The 18,635-nt window shown below is 35.5% G+C and overlaps 1 protein-coding gene across 1 annotated transcript; it reads right to left on the bottom strand.

The window, feature by feature from the left end:
* LOC127091720 (signal peptide peptidase) lies at positions 1-5,051 on the bottom strand. Its single transcript, XM_051030404.1, has 12 exons — positions 4,886-5,051; positions 4,741-4,787; positions 3,755-3,870; positions 3,515-3,666; positions 3,313-3,398; positions 2,452-2,579; positions 1,762-1,812; positions 1,347-1,433; positions 1,163-1,232; positions 812-948; positions 621-698; positions 1-206 (listed from the first exon to the last, which is right to left on the bottom strand). Exons 2-12 carry the CDS (start codon positions 4,778-4,780, stop codon positions 129-131), a joined length of 1,023 nt encoding a protein of 340 aa, XP_050886361.1. The 5' UTR covers positions 4,781-4,787; positions 4,886-5,051; the 3' UTR covers positions 1-128.
* Between the last annotated feature and the right edge of the window lie 13,584 nt (positions 5,052-18,635).

Below are 18,635 nucleotides of genomic sequence, written 5' to 3'. Positions count from 1 at the left end.
TATTATCTATGCGAAAATAGATTAATTTTCTCAATAACAAAATCTATTAAAGTTCACGGCTGAATAAGTTACTATTACAGGTAATGGGATATTCTATGACTCAAAAGATAATTGTATTGAAAGTGCTTTTATTCATCCTTTTTGCTAGATTTGGCATCACTCTCTTCTTCAGATGATTTGGATTTGGACTCATCGAACTCCAATAACTGAATTGAAACAAAGAAACAAAGTTATTACACTCTAGCTAACCATATATATATTGAAAATTATATATAAAATGGACTATCTCTAAACCCATGATGAGTCTATAAAACTTCATTTTATGTTTCAAAGTCTTAAAATCAATATAAAAGCATAGAAGCAAGTTAGCAATGACATAAAACATTTGTAAGGGATCATTCAAAGTTTGTTTGCGACTAAAATTATGGATATAAGAATGTACAACTTTCTTTCATGGATAGAAGTGTATTTTACCTAATAGTGTATAGGTCAAACCTTTTCGAAATGAACATAACAAACCTTAAAGAAAATAGAGGCGGCACAACGCTACCGCAAATATTTATGCATCTTTTCTATTATTAATGAAAAAAGAAAAGAAAAAGTTAGAAAGTGATACAAACCTGTTTGACTTCACCGTTCCATATGCAATGAGCAGCCAAAAATCCAATAACAGCAGGTACAATATATAAAAGGGCGGGCTGAAAACAAGGTTTAAAAGAAAAGTAAAAAATGTTAACAATAATGTTACAACCCCCTTCCGTGAAAAGCATAACAAGAAAAGGAAGAAGAATGAAACTACGTATCCAGTTACCTGAGCAGCCTGAAACCAGTTCATCACAACTATTGTGAGGACCAAGCCAAAAGTGTATCCTAAAAATGCACTCTTAAAATATTGGGGTTGCTTTCCTCTAGACACATCAAAACGCAAGGCCAGTGCTACAAAGATACCTGAAGGGAAAACATTTGTTGTCAAAATAAATAGACGTGTCAACCAAATTATTGAATGGATATTATTATTTACCAATGGCATACATGGAAACTGATCATATATCAATTGACTAAAATCATATACATTTTCAATTTCTTAATTAATAAATGTTTCAGCCTACAATCATATACATCTATAAGTTATTATGGAAAGTTTATAAAAGTTTCAGCCTACCAGGGATAACAATATCACCAAGTCCAAGCATCGAAAATGGCCTTGCAGAATCAGATGTGGGGAACAAAAGCTGGAAAATGATTGAAACAATCAATAATACAAACAAATAGTAATAACATATAATTTCAAAGTTCATATCAAGATGAAAGAAACAAATATCATTTCAATAAACCGAGATCTTAACCTTTATTGGAGCATCAAATGATTTTGCAACGCTAACCATTACTGGTGTGAAGAAAACCCAGAAAATGTCGTAAAAAAAGAGTCCAACCTACAAAACATAAAAATGGAAAGATTCAAAAATCATATGGACAGTGCAGTGCAATAGAAATAAACAGTAATCTGATTTACAACCATGAACTAACTATATTTGCAAAACAAAAACATGGATTGGGAGGGCCAGATAAAATTGTGAACTCTGATAAAACAGAGGAACTGTTATCCAAAAATAAATGTGTATGAAATATGATTAAGTGAATGAGACCATTGAGAAAACTTGGTCCATTTGCAGCCAAAGGAATATACTAATGAATATGTAATTAAAATTAAAGCAAAAGGTGTTTAAGCACCATAAACCATGATTGAAGAGAAATATTTACCAACAGAATAGCACCAGTCTTGAAAGACCCAAGAGAAAGCATTTCAATTCCCTGTAAATATTAAACATTGAATCATTATGATCATTTAACTGCATACAATTTGAATGTGACTTTCATTTTGCAGAAACAGTCATAAAAGATCGAGTTGTGCTATTTACTACGAAACTTATAAACACAACAGGCAAGGATTGCTCTTTTAAAAAGAAATTGAATAAAATATAGGGCATGCAAAATAAGACACAAACATGAAGTGTGTGTTCTTAAAAAGATGAAAGCAACAACATTCATCACTGCATTTTGTTTTTTTTAACAATCGAAAGATTTGAAACTAGACCCACCGACTTGGTTTCTATCTCGCCAGTCTGTCTGAGCTTGACCAGCATAATTGAATTTGACCAAGTTTGATACAGAAATGGTTATGTATGCAACGTAATCATTTCCTCTACCTAGAAACTTAAACTAGTTACTCGCGACTAGCGAGTTTGTCAGCCATGACCTCTGTAGGTTACCCAAGTCCATTCACTTGGGAATATGGAAACTATTATTTTAGCACATTTTATAGCTCAGGTTTTGCACAACATTCAGCATATGGTATCCAAAAAATGCCAACCGCAACTAAAAAAGCATCTTTTAAAACCAGTAAAGTGGAGTTAAAACAAGTATAGATAGGTAACAACTTAAGCACCAAACCTGAATACAGAAAGCAAGACCCAATGTATTATTTGCCAGCCAATGCTTCTTTAAAGCATACCATCCACAAAAAAAGGTTCCAGGGATTGCAGCAACGATCTGTGACTTAGTAAACTCAACGTCCAAAGCTGTGTAAGAAAGGTGTAATGAAAAATATCATTCTGCATGATAGAAGCAAGTTACCGTCAACTAGATCAAATGCAAAAAAAGGTAAAAAAAATACATGCTTTGAGACAGCGAGATGATCGTACCGTGATGAAAAAAACATACAAAAGAAAAAACTTATTGACAACAAAGATAATCCAGCTTTACGCGCTTGGTCAGTAACGGAAAGAAAAGAAACAAAGGAAACTCTCATGTCATAAGACCACATCTTGCCAACATATCCAGGAAATAGAAATCTAGCAGTGTGATGCTATTGCATAATTATCTTTTCTCTCAACAAACTACTGTGCCTTTACAAAAAGAAAAACCATATTCCTAAGCTCCTATTGGAATAAGTAAAATTTTCCCTTGATATAGTCAGAAACTCATCCAGAAAAGATGAGTATATTTCGGATATGACAAAATTCTCTGAATCCTATATTAACTAATATGATCTCTCGTGTCAGATAAGAGTATCAACATTGTTAGCTAATAGCAAACTTAGTCAAAAAAGTTATAACAAATATCTGATTGGTACTTCATATCAGCAATTTCAAACTTGCAGAAATCAACAGAAATACAAGCGACATACATACTGTCATCATTGACAATCAAATACGAGGAATCATATAACTTATGATACCACAGTTTAGAGAAACATCATTATTCAGTCACAGCAAGAGTCCGCACAAATAAGGTGGCAAGCACATGACATACATTTAAAATATGGAAAACGCCAGACAATGAGATCCTCATTCCAATGCTTCGGCAAAAATCGTTTGATGGATGGTAATAATGTTGCCCTGTCCGATGAGAGTGAACAAAGGTGTCATATAGTAAACAAAATTTCTTTATAGAGTATTGTCTAGTGTCCATTTAATAACAAAACAAAAACAATGGGCCAGAGAAAAGAACATACGACAAAGCAACAATCCCCAGTACAAAGAAGTAGAGTGTCAAGACAGTGTTGACCAAGTCCTTAGATAGAAACTTGAAGAGCAAGAAAAGTGATAACAACATTGCGCTCCCAACAAAGGGAAAACGCATAGCATGTTCATTAGACATTGTCTCCTGCATTATTGCAACTCACATAAGTCAGATCATCACTCTTGAGAATTGAAAAGAACAAAGGAAATCGGGCATAAAAAATACTGCTTACAGTAGGTGGAGTTGGTTTGACAGAACGATAGCATCCCACAAACACAGTGATGCAAGCAGTTAAGATAACATTTACATTTGGATCTATTTTCACAACAAGAGGTGCTAAGGTTAAACCTGCAAGAGGAGGTACAAACGGTTAATATACAAAAGATCTAGGAACAAAAAAAAACACCCCCTTTACTTCTCAAAGCTACAATAAAATTAGAATAAAATACTTGAAAGCTATAAACATCCCTAGTTTTTAACTTCAGTCATCGAAAACCAAAATGTACACAACAGCAAAGCCATTTAAACATTAGACCCTATTAAGAGGGTATTTAAAAGAGCTGATCTTATCCTATAGCATAAGCCTTTTTATAAATATTAATAAGAACTGCTGAAATCTCGTATACTGACAAACAAGGTATTTTTCAAAGCTCTCTAGTATAGTTAATCCAGGTGAAGTTGAGCCACATTTCCTCTTCGATTCTAAAAAACAACTTATATATCAAAAACTTAATGAGATCGTAATTGAATTGTTTATCCAAACGCTTCCGAAACCCTATAAGGCTGTACAACAATCAATTTCCATTGGTTCAATTCAAGCCCACAGCTTAGCACATTAAGGCGCAAGGACGGCCTTTATTCTAAATGGTGTCATGCTATGAAGCACCGACACAGACATCGTCCACGACACTGACAGTTACACATAGACACTATGATAAATTTAGAAAATAGAAGTGATTTAACATAACCACGTGCCCGAGTCCATACAGACATTTAATCAGAAGTTCCATTGCTACACTGTCACTAGAGAATATAAACAGCAACTACATTGTTCTAAAATGCCACAAAACCAATTTCACTTCAGCAACATTAGGCATATATTGGCACCACCAATTAACACACATAAATCTACTCCTAATTCTAAAAAAAAATACAAGTAACAAAAGAATGAAGAAAAATAATGAACAACAGAAAATTTACACAACAAAAGAAACTAACCTGCTAATGCCAAATTCGCAATTCTCTCAGTGTTTTTCATCTTAAACCTGGAAATAAAACAACGCCAATTTCATAAACCCAAATTTATCGTCAATTTAACCCAAAAAAAAAAAAACAATTGTTGATTATTTATTCATGAAACCACCTCTTAGCAAAAGAAAAATGGCGAAACGTTTGTTGCAGATCAGAGAAGGCAATGAAGAAATTGGGATGATTTTTGGGGAATTTAAAGAGTTAGGGTTTAAAGTGTTCTGCCATATTCAGATTTTTTTTATTGTTTGTAATTTTGTATAGCCCGCGGTTACAAGGAAAAGATTTTGGCTTTTAGTAACTGACACACGTGGATTGAGGTTTTTCCACCAATCATGATCTTGCTTATTGCCACGTCTGATTTATGAAATATTTTATTTCATAAATACATTCTTTTTTTACATAAATTCTAAATAAGTTTTAGTCAAATCCTATAAAAATAAATACTTTTTGGTCAAATTTTATCAATATATATAAAATATTATTTTATTGAAAAATATTTATGATGGATTTTTCAGGAAAGTTTATGATACTTTTTGGTCAAATACATTTTTTGGACCATTGTATATTCTTTAATATTTTTTGTTAAAAAATAATTTAAGAAAGAGATAATTAAAATGGTTTAAGAAAAAAAAAAGTATAAAAGATTGTGGAGTATTTATTAAATAGCATATTTGTCATTTAATATAATGAACTTTTTTAGACAACAACACATCAGAGTTTTTCATGCATATCACTTTATATGTGATTATTATAAAAGTTTAAGAAGTAATGTTTTTTTTATTAATAATACAAAAATTATTTATGTCGATAATATATGATATATAGTAAATTAAAATTATTTACTAAAAGATTATATAATATTATTATTTATTTGTATATTTGTAATAATTGTCTATTTATTTATCTATTGTTGTATTTACTAAAAGTATAATGCGTGACAATCCCTAATGATTAATGGTTGTTCCAAGTTTTAGAGTTTGTTGTAGGATTTAGAGGTAGCTAACGTGGGGAGGTAAGAAGTTATGTATATCTTGTATTTGCATAATAAGATTGAATTTCTCCTCAACTTCAAGGTTGAGGTATTTATATAGGTCTCTGGGCTTGGATCTTAGATTGACAAATAATAGTAATTGCTCTCATGAGTGTGGGAATAGGGCAAGCAATCTCATATTATTCGGGAGAATATGGTTTATTCCCCCTTGACTCTTATCATACACAATTGTGGACTGGTACACGTCACTTCTATGTTTTTCTTAGAAGGCAGTTAGTCTGAGAAATGGGCGTCATATCTAAATGATACGCGCTCGAACTAATAAACAAGTGATGTATGGCAACGTTCTCCTCTCGAGTTACCCCTCGTGGACCCTTGACAAATATATCAATACATGGTCCCTTAAGCATGAGGGCTTGGAAAGAATGAAGTGATTTAGTCTTGTTTTTTCTCCCTATCTAGATGAGTCCCTATAATATGTCCAGGGAGATACCCTAAAGCTCGAGGTGTGTCCCTAATGTATGAGGTGAGTCTTTCATATATGAGACGAATATAGCATATATCTTTAGGTTTCGATGAGATAAGTCTTATGTTAGTTGAGGGAATCCTCAAGCGTTAGTTGAGGGAAACCTCTAAATGTCAGTTAAGTAAAAAATATGTTTCGTATTAAATGCGATGAATGGTGATTTAGTCATAGGATGCATAATTGGCTTTAATCTCCCATATGTGTCAAAAGTGTGCAAAGTCTTCATTGTTTGATGGGAAACCTATGAGACCCTTGATTATCCATATTTTTTGAACCTTTATAAAAGAGGTCCAATCCTAACCCTTTCATTTTTTTGAGCACTTTCGCATCGCAACTTTTGCTAGCCTCCTTTGTTTACTTCATTTACTCAACCTTCTTAAGATCAAACTCTTTTTACAGGTACATGTTCGGTACTTTCTTTTCTCATTCTTCCCTTTATGGCACAATTAGGGATTTAGATGTGAATGGTAACCTTGTATACTCCTTGACTCGCGATGAGCGTATAGCCCTGTGATATTATTGTTACAGAAATGCCAAACGTCTTGATGGGATGACTGACTATAAATTAGTGGAATTGTGCATCTCTGTTAGTTGCGATGGTTTCATTAGTTTCGATAGAGATAGTATTGATGGTAGCAATAATGACTCATTTTTCCATTATGTTTTATCAGGAAATAAGAAGATAATGGCAACCTCTGATACTGAGCGTAGGGATGTTAGAGATATCAAGTCCCATTACATTATTGAGGATAATATATTCTCTTTTAGGCATCAAGTTAACCTCTCATCTTTGGGTGACAAGGAAGAACCCATCCTGAAGACATGTTCTACGACGGAGATGACCAATATGGTTGCTTTAGACGATTGTCTCACTTCTTACTTCTATCTTCACCTTCCCGTCGTTTGTGACATATGGGTTTCCATTCCCCTTTCCCTATTTCAAACGGAGCTTTTAAAGGTGCTCAACGTTGCCCCATCTCATATCACTCACAATGGATGGAGTTTGATTCGAGTGTTTGGATCATATGTCGATGATTAGGGCTTCATCATACCACATGGATGTTATTTTCCTTCTACGATAACAAGGTGGTCATTTGAGGGGGGTGGGTGACCCTATGTGTCTTTCTTGGGAGAGCTTCGTTTAAACCTTACTCCAATCACTATAAGATTTGGAAGAATAAGTTTTCATGAGTGGAGGGCGAGATGGCTCCTCCACGATTACTATTGGTGTGGATGGTAACCCAGGTTTTCCTATAGCTTAGACATATAATCTCATGGCGATCAGGGGTTTTGGCTTCAACTACCTCATTGGTGATGAGGAGGAAAAGGTGTAGCTTCTGGATGAGTTTTATGTTATGGATTCCCATACCATAATCACCTTAGATCAGGGAGACGGTAAAGACATGGATAAATATATGAGTAAGTTCAATGTACTAACGACACTTATTTGGGTTTTTCTTAATCATGTAGCTCATATATTTTTATTCTTATTTTTCACACAAAAAAGATGTCGAAAATATCCCTGGACAAAAGGAAGTAACTCCTAACAAAGAGAAAGGCAAAACGCTCAGACTTGTCAACCCCCGAAGTCGCATGGGAAACTTGAACACCCAGGGGATCAAGAGACAAGTTAAGGGAGATGCGCCTCCTGGATCCCATGCCCCTAAGACTCATGAGTGAGAAGTTGGCTCATCCCCTATTCCAAAGGGTATATCGGTCCAGGTCTTCTAGAGGGGGTAGGCGATCATACATCACTGGTGAAGAAGGACTCGCCTCCCCAGTCCTCTATGTGGAATGGTCCTAATTTTTATGTGACCAAGTTCATTGGAGCTTGCCTTCCCTTCCCTGGGGACTTCCTTGGCGACTAAAAGACTATCAATGAATGCATGTCCCCCAAGTTATCTAACCTCAAGGAGAACCACTTGCAGGAAGTTTTATTGATAAAGCGTGTTGACAAAGAGAAGCACACTCATACTGAGAATAAGGTGAAATCAAAGTTTATAGGCTACCAAGGGGATCTCTCCAAAAGTTGGGTTATAATATAGGCCTTATAGAAGAAGAATGGGGCCTTGATGTCCAAGCTCCAAGAAGTAGAGGCCAAGGCTCGTGATTTTTCCATCTCCGAGCAAAAATTATAGGTTTCTTTATACAACGCCATCAACTCGAAGAATAAGCTATAAGAAGAGGTGTTTGTACTTAAGGATGATCTGTTGGAGACCTATGATATTTACTTTAAGTGGGGCGAAGGAACATGTGGCATTCCTTCATCCTAAGTTGGATTTAAGCCCTATGGATATATTCAAAGTTATATGTGATGCCCAGCTGGTGAATTATGAGGAATGTCTTTCCTCTGACAAGCCATACACTTCCCCCGTTAAATACTTCCAAGTTGATCATGATGGCAACAAAGTGGTGGAGGAAATTAATCTAGAGGAGACCGGACAACAAAATTCTTCTGAGGAAATGTGGGTTCCCAAAGAGGGATAATGAATAGCTTAATTATGTATTCATGCCCTTGTCGACCTTTTTAGTTATGCAATAAGTGATTTTTTGTGTAACATTGTTTGTTTCCCTTGAGAGCTTTACTTTCTATTTGACTCCATGATTTTATTATTATTGTTTTTGTGCGAGTTATCTTGAGATGTCCTTCGACTAGGTTTCGCCCTTGGTGTTCTTTTAGAGAATAATGATTCCTATGTGATGGTGATAATGTTCCTCCAAGGGCAACAAGGATTCTCGTTTGAGGATCCAATGTGTGTGATCTCCTAAATGGGCGACAAGGATTCCTTCGTGAGGATCCAAAATATGTAATCACCTTAAGTCAGAGGCAAGTATTCCTTCGCGGGGATCTAACATAAGTAATCACCTCAAATGGGTTATAAGGATTCCTTCATGACGATATAGCTTATAAGGTATCCTCATATGGATATTTTGATAAGATCTATTTCATTCTTCAATTTCTTGCAAATAAAACAATATTCCCAACTCATATAATAATGCAGGGTCTTACAAAAACCCATACACCTCCTTAAACACACACAAGTAAAAAGAGTGCTCCCCGCAAAAACAAAGAATGTCATAAACTTAACCTTACAAGCAACAGAGATTTTAGTTCTCCTAAATAAACCGAAATAGTAAAACAAACGAAGCTAAATATGGGTAAACACCTAAATAATTAAACACTTTTAACAAAGATCTTATTCAGTTTCCTACGTGTTTTCAGGGAATGGATTGGTCAGGTCTTCATCCATGGGATTTTGATCTTGTGGCTTGGTCCCAACTTTATGCCTGCAACGTTCACCCCCACAGGGTCCTAGTCTTATTCAGCTTTAGGCTCTCGAGGTAGAACTTCCTAGAAATCTCCCGATCTCTTTGGATAACCCTAACTCCCCCATATGAGAATGGGTACTTCGTGAAAATATATAATGCAAACAGGGTGGCTCATAGTTGATTGATGTCTTGTCGCCTTATAATCATGTTATATGAAGAAGGAACATCTATAACGAGGTGCCTTACCTTAATATGTCTGGCATTTTCTTCTGCTCCAAATGTGGTTTTGAGCGTTATATAACCCTTCATCTGCACTTGTTTTCTGAAAAATTCTAATAATGATCCCTAGAAAGATTTGAGGTTGTCTAGCTCTAGGAGAAGCTTCTCACAAGCATCCCAATAGTTTATATCTGCATAGCTTCCTTGGTTAGTTGGTACTCTCTTGATTGTCACACCTTACAGATATGACCATTAGTTCGTTATTATGAGGATTGATGCACGCATCATCCCTTTAAAAAAAAGCGATATCGGATTTCTGGGCTTCTAGCTCGCCTGCCTCAGAACTAGTGGATGAGCCTTAAATGGTTAGGATTTGGTGAACGTATCGTATACGGGTCGAACTAGTCTATCCTCCCCAGATGAATCCTCCAATTATGGTATTAAGGGTGTGGCATACAACTCATTTGTTGCTCCCTTGCTCGATTCTTTTCCCTTTTTGGACCTCGGATTCCCATAGGCATTTCTCCCTTGAGATTTAGATCTACCTGACCTTTGGACTGAGTCACCCTTAAAATACTTCTTCAGGTGGACCTTTTGGAGCATGTGTTTTATCTCATTCTTGAGTTGATAGCAGTCTTCAGTATGATGCCCTTTGATTTTGTGGAATTGGCACCATCTGTTAGGCTCATGGCCCAAGACATTCGCCTTTTAAGTTAGCAATTGTGGGATAGCTTGCATGTAAAAGACCCCGGGGGATAGAAATGATTCCAATGCCTTGGAGGAAAGGTGTGTCGCCATGGACGAATTACATCCCTAAAATCAAATTCCATAGAATAATGTCCACAACATCCAACAACGTCAACATTAAGCTACCCACACAAAAGAGAAATTGGATCCTCAGCCACTTTCAGACAAAATATGAGAAGCATTTGTCCCTGAAGGTTTCAAGCCTCCCTCATTGGCGAAGTCAAATATGCGTAGTGATCCTTATGAACATGTCGCCTCCATTAACACATAGATGGCTATCATCGTAGGGCATGACTCCCTAAAGTGCAAGTTGTTGTCTGACATTTTTAGAGATGCGACCTTACAATGGTACATAATCCTACCCTGAACTTCTATCGCCATCTATCAATATATGGTGAAGAAGCTCGTGCACAAGTTTACAACCAATCGACACAAGAAGATATCCACCACCGGCCTGCTCAATATACGACATGGTCCCTCATAGTCACTGAGGGAATACCTCACACGTTTCAATGAAGCTACCATAAGTGGCAACTACCCAAACTAATAAATGTTCATGGGGAAGTTCCATAATGCTCTTAAGGCAGGGCACTTTAACAAGTATCTCGCCTAAAGGCTGGCATATTTTATAGCAGATGTAGTCACAAGGGATGAATGTTACATAAAGGGCAAGGATATCAACTATGAGAAACAGGCCTGAGGTGAAAAAGAATGTGTACCTAGCGTTAAAGGCTCGTAACACTCGCGGAAGAGAAATTGTACCTCACTCATCAAGGACAAAATTGCGTTTAAGCAAGTAGGAAAGGCAGTGGAGAGCTTCACACCCCCAAACACTCGTCGTGAACAATCTAGATGGAGGTTATCCATTTGCATGATATCCACGCGCATATAGCACTAAAGGCAGATGTTATAGAACCTGAATTAGGTAGATGGTGTAAAATCCATAAATTTAAAGGATGACACATAAAAGACTGCTACCAGCTCAAGAAGGAAATTGAGCGACTAATTCATGAGGGACACCTCAAAAAATATGCAAAGGCGATCCCTCTCAAGGGTTAGGTGGATCCAACTACTGAGGACGGGACGACACAAGAAACCTCAGATCCATAAAGGGAAAAGAGCCATTTAAAGAAGAAAACAACAAGGTTGTACTCCATACACTCAATACAATTGTAGGAGGATTTGTTGGGGCGGGAAGATTAGCTCCGTCTGCAAACTAGCACAATTAGTATTGGAATTGAAGGTATCCCCATCTCTCTCATTTGGATCGAAACTATCGCCAATTGGGAGAAGGGCAATAATGGACGTTATGTCGAAAAGGGTAGGTGTAACCATTCCACAAGGGAGTTGAAATGTATTGGTGCTACTTTACCAGAAGTATAAAGCTGTGACAAGCATGTTTTGACTGTAAGGAGGACTAACCCTCGACAACTGAATTAAGTCATAAATCCATCTACTTTTCCAGGTTTGGCCCATTTTGGTTTCACTTTTATTCAACCAAAGAATATAATCCACATTTCTCTTAGGGGAATGGGTGAAATAGAAGACGCGAATAGTGGAAGTCGTGTATTCTAAATGTATGGGTTCTTTGATACTCACAATGGGTTTAGTTCGGTGGTAAGAGGGGGAAAACTCTCTTAGCTTAACAACATCCACTGAAGGGCCATGCAGTGGACCTATAAGTGCATGGATTTTTACCAAAAATTGAATAAGGAATCAATACCCGAGATTTGTAAATACGAAGTTTTTCTTCTTGATTTGGTGGCTCTAGAACATATTCTTGATTTTCAGCAAGAATGGAAGATTGCAGTCTGGTAGCTACAGGTAGAGAATCCTTGGACACGTGCCATGTTTTTAGAGGTAAAATTGAAACGATTTCATGTACTTAGCCATGTCGTCCTAAAAGAACAGAGCCATGATTAAGAGTTATGGGATTGTGGGAAGTTGTGCATTCTCGAGGTGACGTTTGACAGAAAAGTCATGATAATGACGTCAGCCCACTAGGTGAAACACTGTCAAAGAAAGTAAAAAACGTCCATATCTTCTTTTAGTCGAAAATGACATTTTTTGGGAGAAGTTTGTTAGTTGGGGTTTTAGACATGATCAAATCTTAGCACAGTAAAGGAAAACTTAGAAAAAGATGAGATGTTGAAAGGAAATTTCGAATCCGTTTGCTAACGAAAGAAATTGAAGCCTCAAATGTTGGGATATAGATTAGGACTTAGTATTTTCTGAAAAATGGATTTTGTCCAACATTTCTACGACATCATTTTTCAAGATTTCAACGTCAACAACCAGCGAGACACGTCGACGAATTGCACTTGGCGCATCTCGTAACTTGAAAAATACGATCCTTGGAGAAGCGCATCACACGCTCGCGAAAAAATATGTTCAAACAAAGTCGTCATCGAACTTTATTTATTCCAATGAAGGAATATGGAAATATCAATAACCCATTTGAAAAGAACATGGTCGTTGCAACCATATTTGAGTTTGGGAGTCGATTATGCAAGGGGGAGGTATTAGCATGCCTTACGTCAGTTGTACTCAACGGGAACCTTTTAGTTAAACTTATGATTTGAATGTTAGCTTATGTTAATTGTTTAATTAGAATTATTTAAAGAGAAAAGAGAAAAGAAAAAGGGGTTACAAAAAGTTTTTTTTTTATATTAATTGTCTGACAAGATTGCTGGTCTTACTCCTACGTATCTTTGAGTGCGATGGAGAACTCAAGGCTACATAGTTTTGGGTAGAAAAATATTTTGTTTGTTGGTCGATTTTAGCGAAAGCTATTTTTTCTCAATCGACTGAAAAACACTGCTTGTTACCCAAAATCAGTAGAGAAGGGAACGCTTGCATCGTGACATAATGGATTTACAAATCAACATTAGCATGCAACATCGCTAGCTTACTCACACATTCAAGTGGATGAAGCGTTGTCTTACATCGTCTCGAGACAAAATACATTTTGTTTAAAATTAAAAGTATGGATTTGTTAAATGTTTTACAAGTGAATGACAAATATTTCATGAAAACGAGACATAAGCCCCGAGACCAATCGTCCGAGGATTCCACCGGAATGTTAGATTCCAATGGTCCTTTTTCATTCAAGCATTTAAGAAATTGTTAGACAGACAATAAACGCTCAATAAGAACAAGACGTAAGCCTTGAAATCAATTGTTCAAGGGTTTCACCGGAATGCTAGACTCCAACAGTCCTTTTTAGTCCCAATTTATTAAGTATTTTAGGAGTGAAGAAAAGAATGAAGGGCTAACCCAAAATGTGGGCCTCGGGACCAATCATTCGAGGTTTCATCGGACTTCTAGACTCTAACGGTAATTTTCTTTCACATTTGTTAAGAAAAATGGGTATAATATTACATTTGATTAAGGAAAACCACTTGATGTTAATCGAGGTTTGAATTAAATAGACGACAAATAATTTGAAAATGGTTTAATGTTTTTGAAATTGGATGGAAATGGTCAATGGTTTGAAATGATTTATTTTTTGTGAAAGTTGCTCGACATTGGATCAAGCTTATTTTTGTGTTTTTTTGAAAGTAGTTGATTTTATTCTTGAGTTAGCAATTAATTGAGATAAAAAGTAACTCAAAAGAAAATGATTAAGTTAGGAAAGCAATACAACCCGGAGAAGGGGATACCTTTTGTCAAATGAGAAATGAAATAAAGATAGACAATGGAATAAAATTGATACAAAGTAAGCCAAAAGATAGGATATGGTAGCGCACACGACATATTCACAACACATTTTCATTGCAATCGAATCGAAAGGGTAAAGTGAAATGAATATATGCACGAATTAAAATCGTGACGCAAAGACACAAATTTATGTCGTGTGCACGAAGACGTGCAAAAGCTACCACATGAAATCAGATTTGGTGTAAACATAACGACGTCATATTGTTATTTCTTAACATAAACCAAATCAGAAAGAATGATTCTTGTTCATCGAAATTGATTTGAATTATATCCAAGATTGATATTTAATTCCAACATAATTCATATAATATTTTAATTTTATTTTAATATTATAATGCAACTGAGTTTATTACCTAAATTATATATTATTTTATATATTATTTAATAATATAATGTTCTTTCATAAATTATTTAATAGTATAAATTAATTTATATCATATTTTGATTTTTTTCATTGGATACCACATTCCCACATTTATTTTAAGTTTTTAAAAATTGTTCTAAGATATTTTTTATTTACTTTTAAATGTTAAGTTTACTTAAAATTTTATTCTCCTATTTTAGTTCATTTACAAAATTTATTTTTATATTTTAAATTTAAATAATTTAAGTAATTTGTCACATATTTTTAGTTAAAATTAATAACACGTCTATTTTTAAATGATGTATGTGACAAATATTAATATAAAAATATTTAGTGAAACTTTAAACACAAAGATATAAGTTAAAATTTATTTTTATTAATTTTCAATGTAAAAATATAAATTAAAAAATAAACACTTTATCAAATTTTAGTGTAAAATTATCAAAACTATTTATATATATTTTTAAATGATGTGTGCTTCAAATATTTAGTAGATCAATTAAACCTCTCATATAAGAATTAGTCATTGGAAAGACTCATAGCAATATATTTGTGAGTTTAATGTGTATTGTCATCTTTATTACTATTTTAAATTTCAAAACTTATATTATTCCTATTATTCTCAAGAGTAAAATTAAATTACAAGTCTTCTATTTAATGGTGTGATTTTAGGTGGATTTGTCATGCATTCTTGTACACTAAGATGATTAAACATTGTTGATTTTAGGTGGATTTATCGTTATTTACTTTTATACCAAAATGATTAAATATTGTTGAGTTTAAATTTAGGTTGTGCAAAGTGAAGTTGACTTATGTGTCTTCAATTTGATTAATCTTTTTCATGTCATTTTGCAAAAAAAAAATCTTTTTCTTTTGATATGCTTATTACTGTTTTTGATTTGATAACTCTATGAAAAATAAGGATTTTTTTTTTAAAATAACCATGTTTTTCAAATAAAATACGAAAATAACCAAATTTTCAAAAAAATAATTCAAAATAACCATGTTTGGGAGAGGATGCGCCGAGGGAGTTGGCGCACCCATTAAAATTTTAGAGGAGGCGCCAGTTGTATTGGCGCCTATGCATTGGGCTCCTAAAGGAGGAGCCAATGCAAATGGCGCCTGCTTGGGCCTCCTAAAGGAGGCGCCAAAGGGAGTGGCGCCTTAGTCTCCCTCCTAAAGGAGGCGACAATAGACATGGCGCCTTAGTGTGAGTGTATGCAAGGTGCCACTTTTTGTGGCGCCTGTGTGTCTGTGTCATGTGGCTGCCACTTCAACTGACGCCTACGTGTTTTGTCCAATTCATCTTTCGCCTCTATAAATACCATCACCTTGCATACAATTATTTTCACTCAAATTCATCTCCTAGTCTAGTCCAACCATCAATTTTAATTTTCTTTGTTTTAACAATGTCTGCATACATTCAGAAACGAAATGCTGATGTAATATTTTCTGCCGTTGCGGCTCTGATACAGGTTTGACTTTGGAACACAGATACGTTTGAACGTCTTAATCAGACGTTGTATAGTTGTTAGAGGGAGAAATTGGAGAGGGTGAACGGATTAGAAGAATACAATGACTTGTGTCCACGTTCAACCAAAACGGAGAAGTGCGTGAATGGGTGGATATTAAGACCGACCAAGACGCTCGTAGGATGATGCAGTACATGTTCAAAATTGTTTTAATGGTTGTGATCGCATAGTTTTTGTATTCAAGTTGTTTTAATTGTTTGTGTTATTTTTTATGAACAACTGTCTTTTCATCACAGACGTCTACTATGAATTAAAATTAATTTTCCATATATTGCAATAGAGGTACTTTGAAATAAATTTAAGTTTTCATATATAGCAACAGAGGTACATCTGAATTTATCTGGTTGTGCTCGTTCCAACACTAGGACAGTTATTACGATTGTGACCTGGTTGATGGCATGAACTACATAGTCTAACCATTTTGTTCGCCGTATCCATTTCGGTTCGAATCCGGGTGCTGTTAGGGCGACCCTTTTTCTTCCTTCGCATAACTTCGTTGTGCCAGACGATGTCCCCTTGATATTCTGGCCAATAATCCTCTTTTGCCACTACTGAAAAACTAATTTTATAAACATTCGAAAGGCTGACGAATTTGTAAACTTCAGATAGCAAGTAGGATGGATCCCTTCGAACCTTTGAGCACACCACTATGACATGGGAGCAGGGGGTACGAAAGGCTTGGAACCTTCCGCAGTCTCACCAACCTCTATCTAATTCGACTCTGTATTGTCCCATTGGCATGCCCTCATTGTGATCCATGGACTCGACAACACTAAACCAACCTTTTGTTCGGTCAAATACCGTAACCACGTGTGTGTATGCTTTGGCAGCTTCATGTCTGATGAATATCATTGAAGCATCACTAAACAACTGTCCAGATTGCATCACGGAACTCCATTTTGAGCGTCTGGTTTCAAACAACGCCCCTAGCCTGAAATATGTAGCTTGCACCAAAGCGGTTATTGGTAGGTTACAAATTCCTTTGAAGACAGAGTTCATTGATTCCACAAGATTTGTTGTCATGTGGCCCCAACGTTGTCCGCCGTCGTATGCCCTAGTCCACTTCTCCAACGGAATACTATCGATCCACCGAACCGCATCTTCGTTCGACAATCTTATTTCCTCGTGATAGTGTTTGAAAGAAGGTTCTGTCAATGCGTAACCTGCATTGACAACCTTCTTACGCAACGTCTTATCTTTGATTTCTCGCATGAAATTCTGAGCAATATATTTAACTATAGTACGCCCCAAGAACCATTGCTTCGTTTTCAAAACGACTCAATGGCCCAATTTGGGCAACTATACCGTCCCCAATTCACCCAACCCCAACGCCCTAACTACAATGACATGGACACCGAACTCCATTACGGAAGCGCCGTTGGCCAGAGTCCATCCGGATATTGAGAGCAAATGATGACACATCTGTCAAATACCATCAGAACTTCTGTCGGACCTTCCAACCAGTCATCGCTCGATCAGGTCAACACCCAAAGACCACAAACACCTCAAGAAAATCGTGGAAGATCTCGGAGACAACCTAACGCACTGGGATGTGGAACCGGGGGACGTTATAATCGGACGAGTCATTAGGTTTTTGGTCTTTCTAATGTAATCAATTATTATATATTTAATGAAGTTATTTTATTTTTATTTTTATTTATTATATATTAAATAATAAATTTGAAATATTAAAAACAAAAAATATTATAAAAAAATATAATTAAAAATAATTAAAATAGAAAAAAATAAAAAAAATAACAGGAAGGGGGTGTTTGCGCTAGATGTGGTGGCGCATACACTCACCACACACACACTAAGGCGCCATGTCTATTGGCGCCTCCTTTAGGAGGGAGACTAAGGCGCCACTCCCCTTGGCGCCTCCTTTAGGAGGCCCAAGCAGGTGCCACTTGCATTGGCTCCTCCTTTAGGAGCCCAATGCATAGGCGTCAATACAACTGACGTCTCCTCTAAAATTTTAAGGTGTGCGCCAACTCCTCCGAAGCATTCTCTCCCAAATATGATTATTTTGGAAAAAAAATTAAAAACTTGGTTATTTTTGTATTTTATTTGAAAAACATGATTATTTAAAAAAAAAATAAAAAATAAGAGTATTTTTTTTATAGACTTAATACATGTTTAATACATGTTTGAGTACTTTAACTTTAACTTTATTTGATGTCCGTATTAAATTATAAGTCTTATATTTGATGGTGGGATTTTAGGTGGATTTGTTATACATTTTTTTACACCAAGATGATTAAACATTGTTGATTTTAAGTGGGTTTGTCGTGTATTTTGTTTACACCTAGATGATTAAAAATTGTTGAGTTTAAATTCAAGTTGTGCAGGGTAAGGTTGACTTGTGTGTCTTCAATTTGATTATTCTTCCTTAATGTCATTTTTGTCAAAAAAAAATAATATTTTTCTTTTGATATGCTTATTATTGTTTTAGATAACTCCATGAAAAATGAGAGTACTTTTTTTATAGGTTTA

The sequence above is a fragment of the Lathyrus oleraceus genome, chromosome 6 (assembly GCF_024323335.1).
Source record: "Lathyrus oleraceus cultivar Zhongwan6 chromosome 6, CAAS_Psat_ZW6_1.0, whole genome shotgun sequence".
Taxonomy (NCBI): Eukaryota; Viridiplantae; Streptophyta; class Magnoliopsida; order Fabales; family Fabaceae; genus Lathyrus; species Lathyrus oleraceus.
This window is presented reverse-complemented; position numbering and strand designations above follow the sequence as displayed.

Coding starts and splice junctions, on each gene's coding strand:
- LOC127091720 (XM_051030404.1), bottom strand. CDS start 4,780: ATGAAAAACACTGAGAGAATTGCGAATTTGGCATTAGCAG. Junction 1,813..2,451: donor GTCTTGCTTTCTGTATTCAG/GTTTGGTGCTTA, acceptor TAATATTTACAG/GGAATTGAAATGCTTTCTCT. Junction 1,233..1,346: donor CATTTGATGCTCCAATAAAG/GTTAAGATCTCG, acceptor ATCATTTTCCAG/CTTTTGTTCCCCACATCTGA.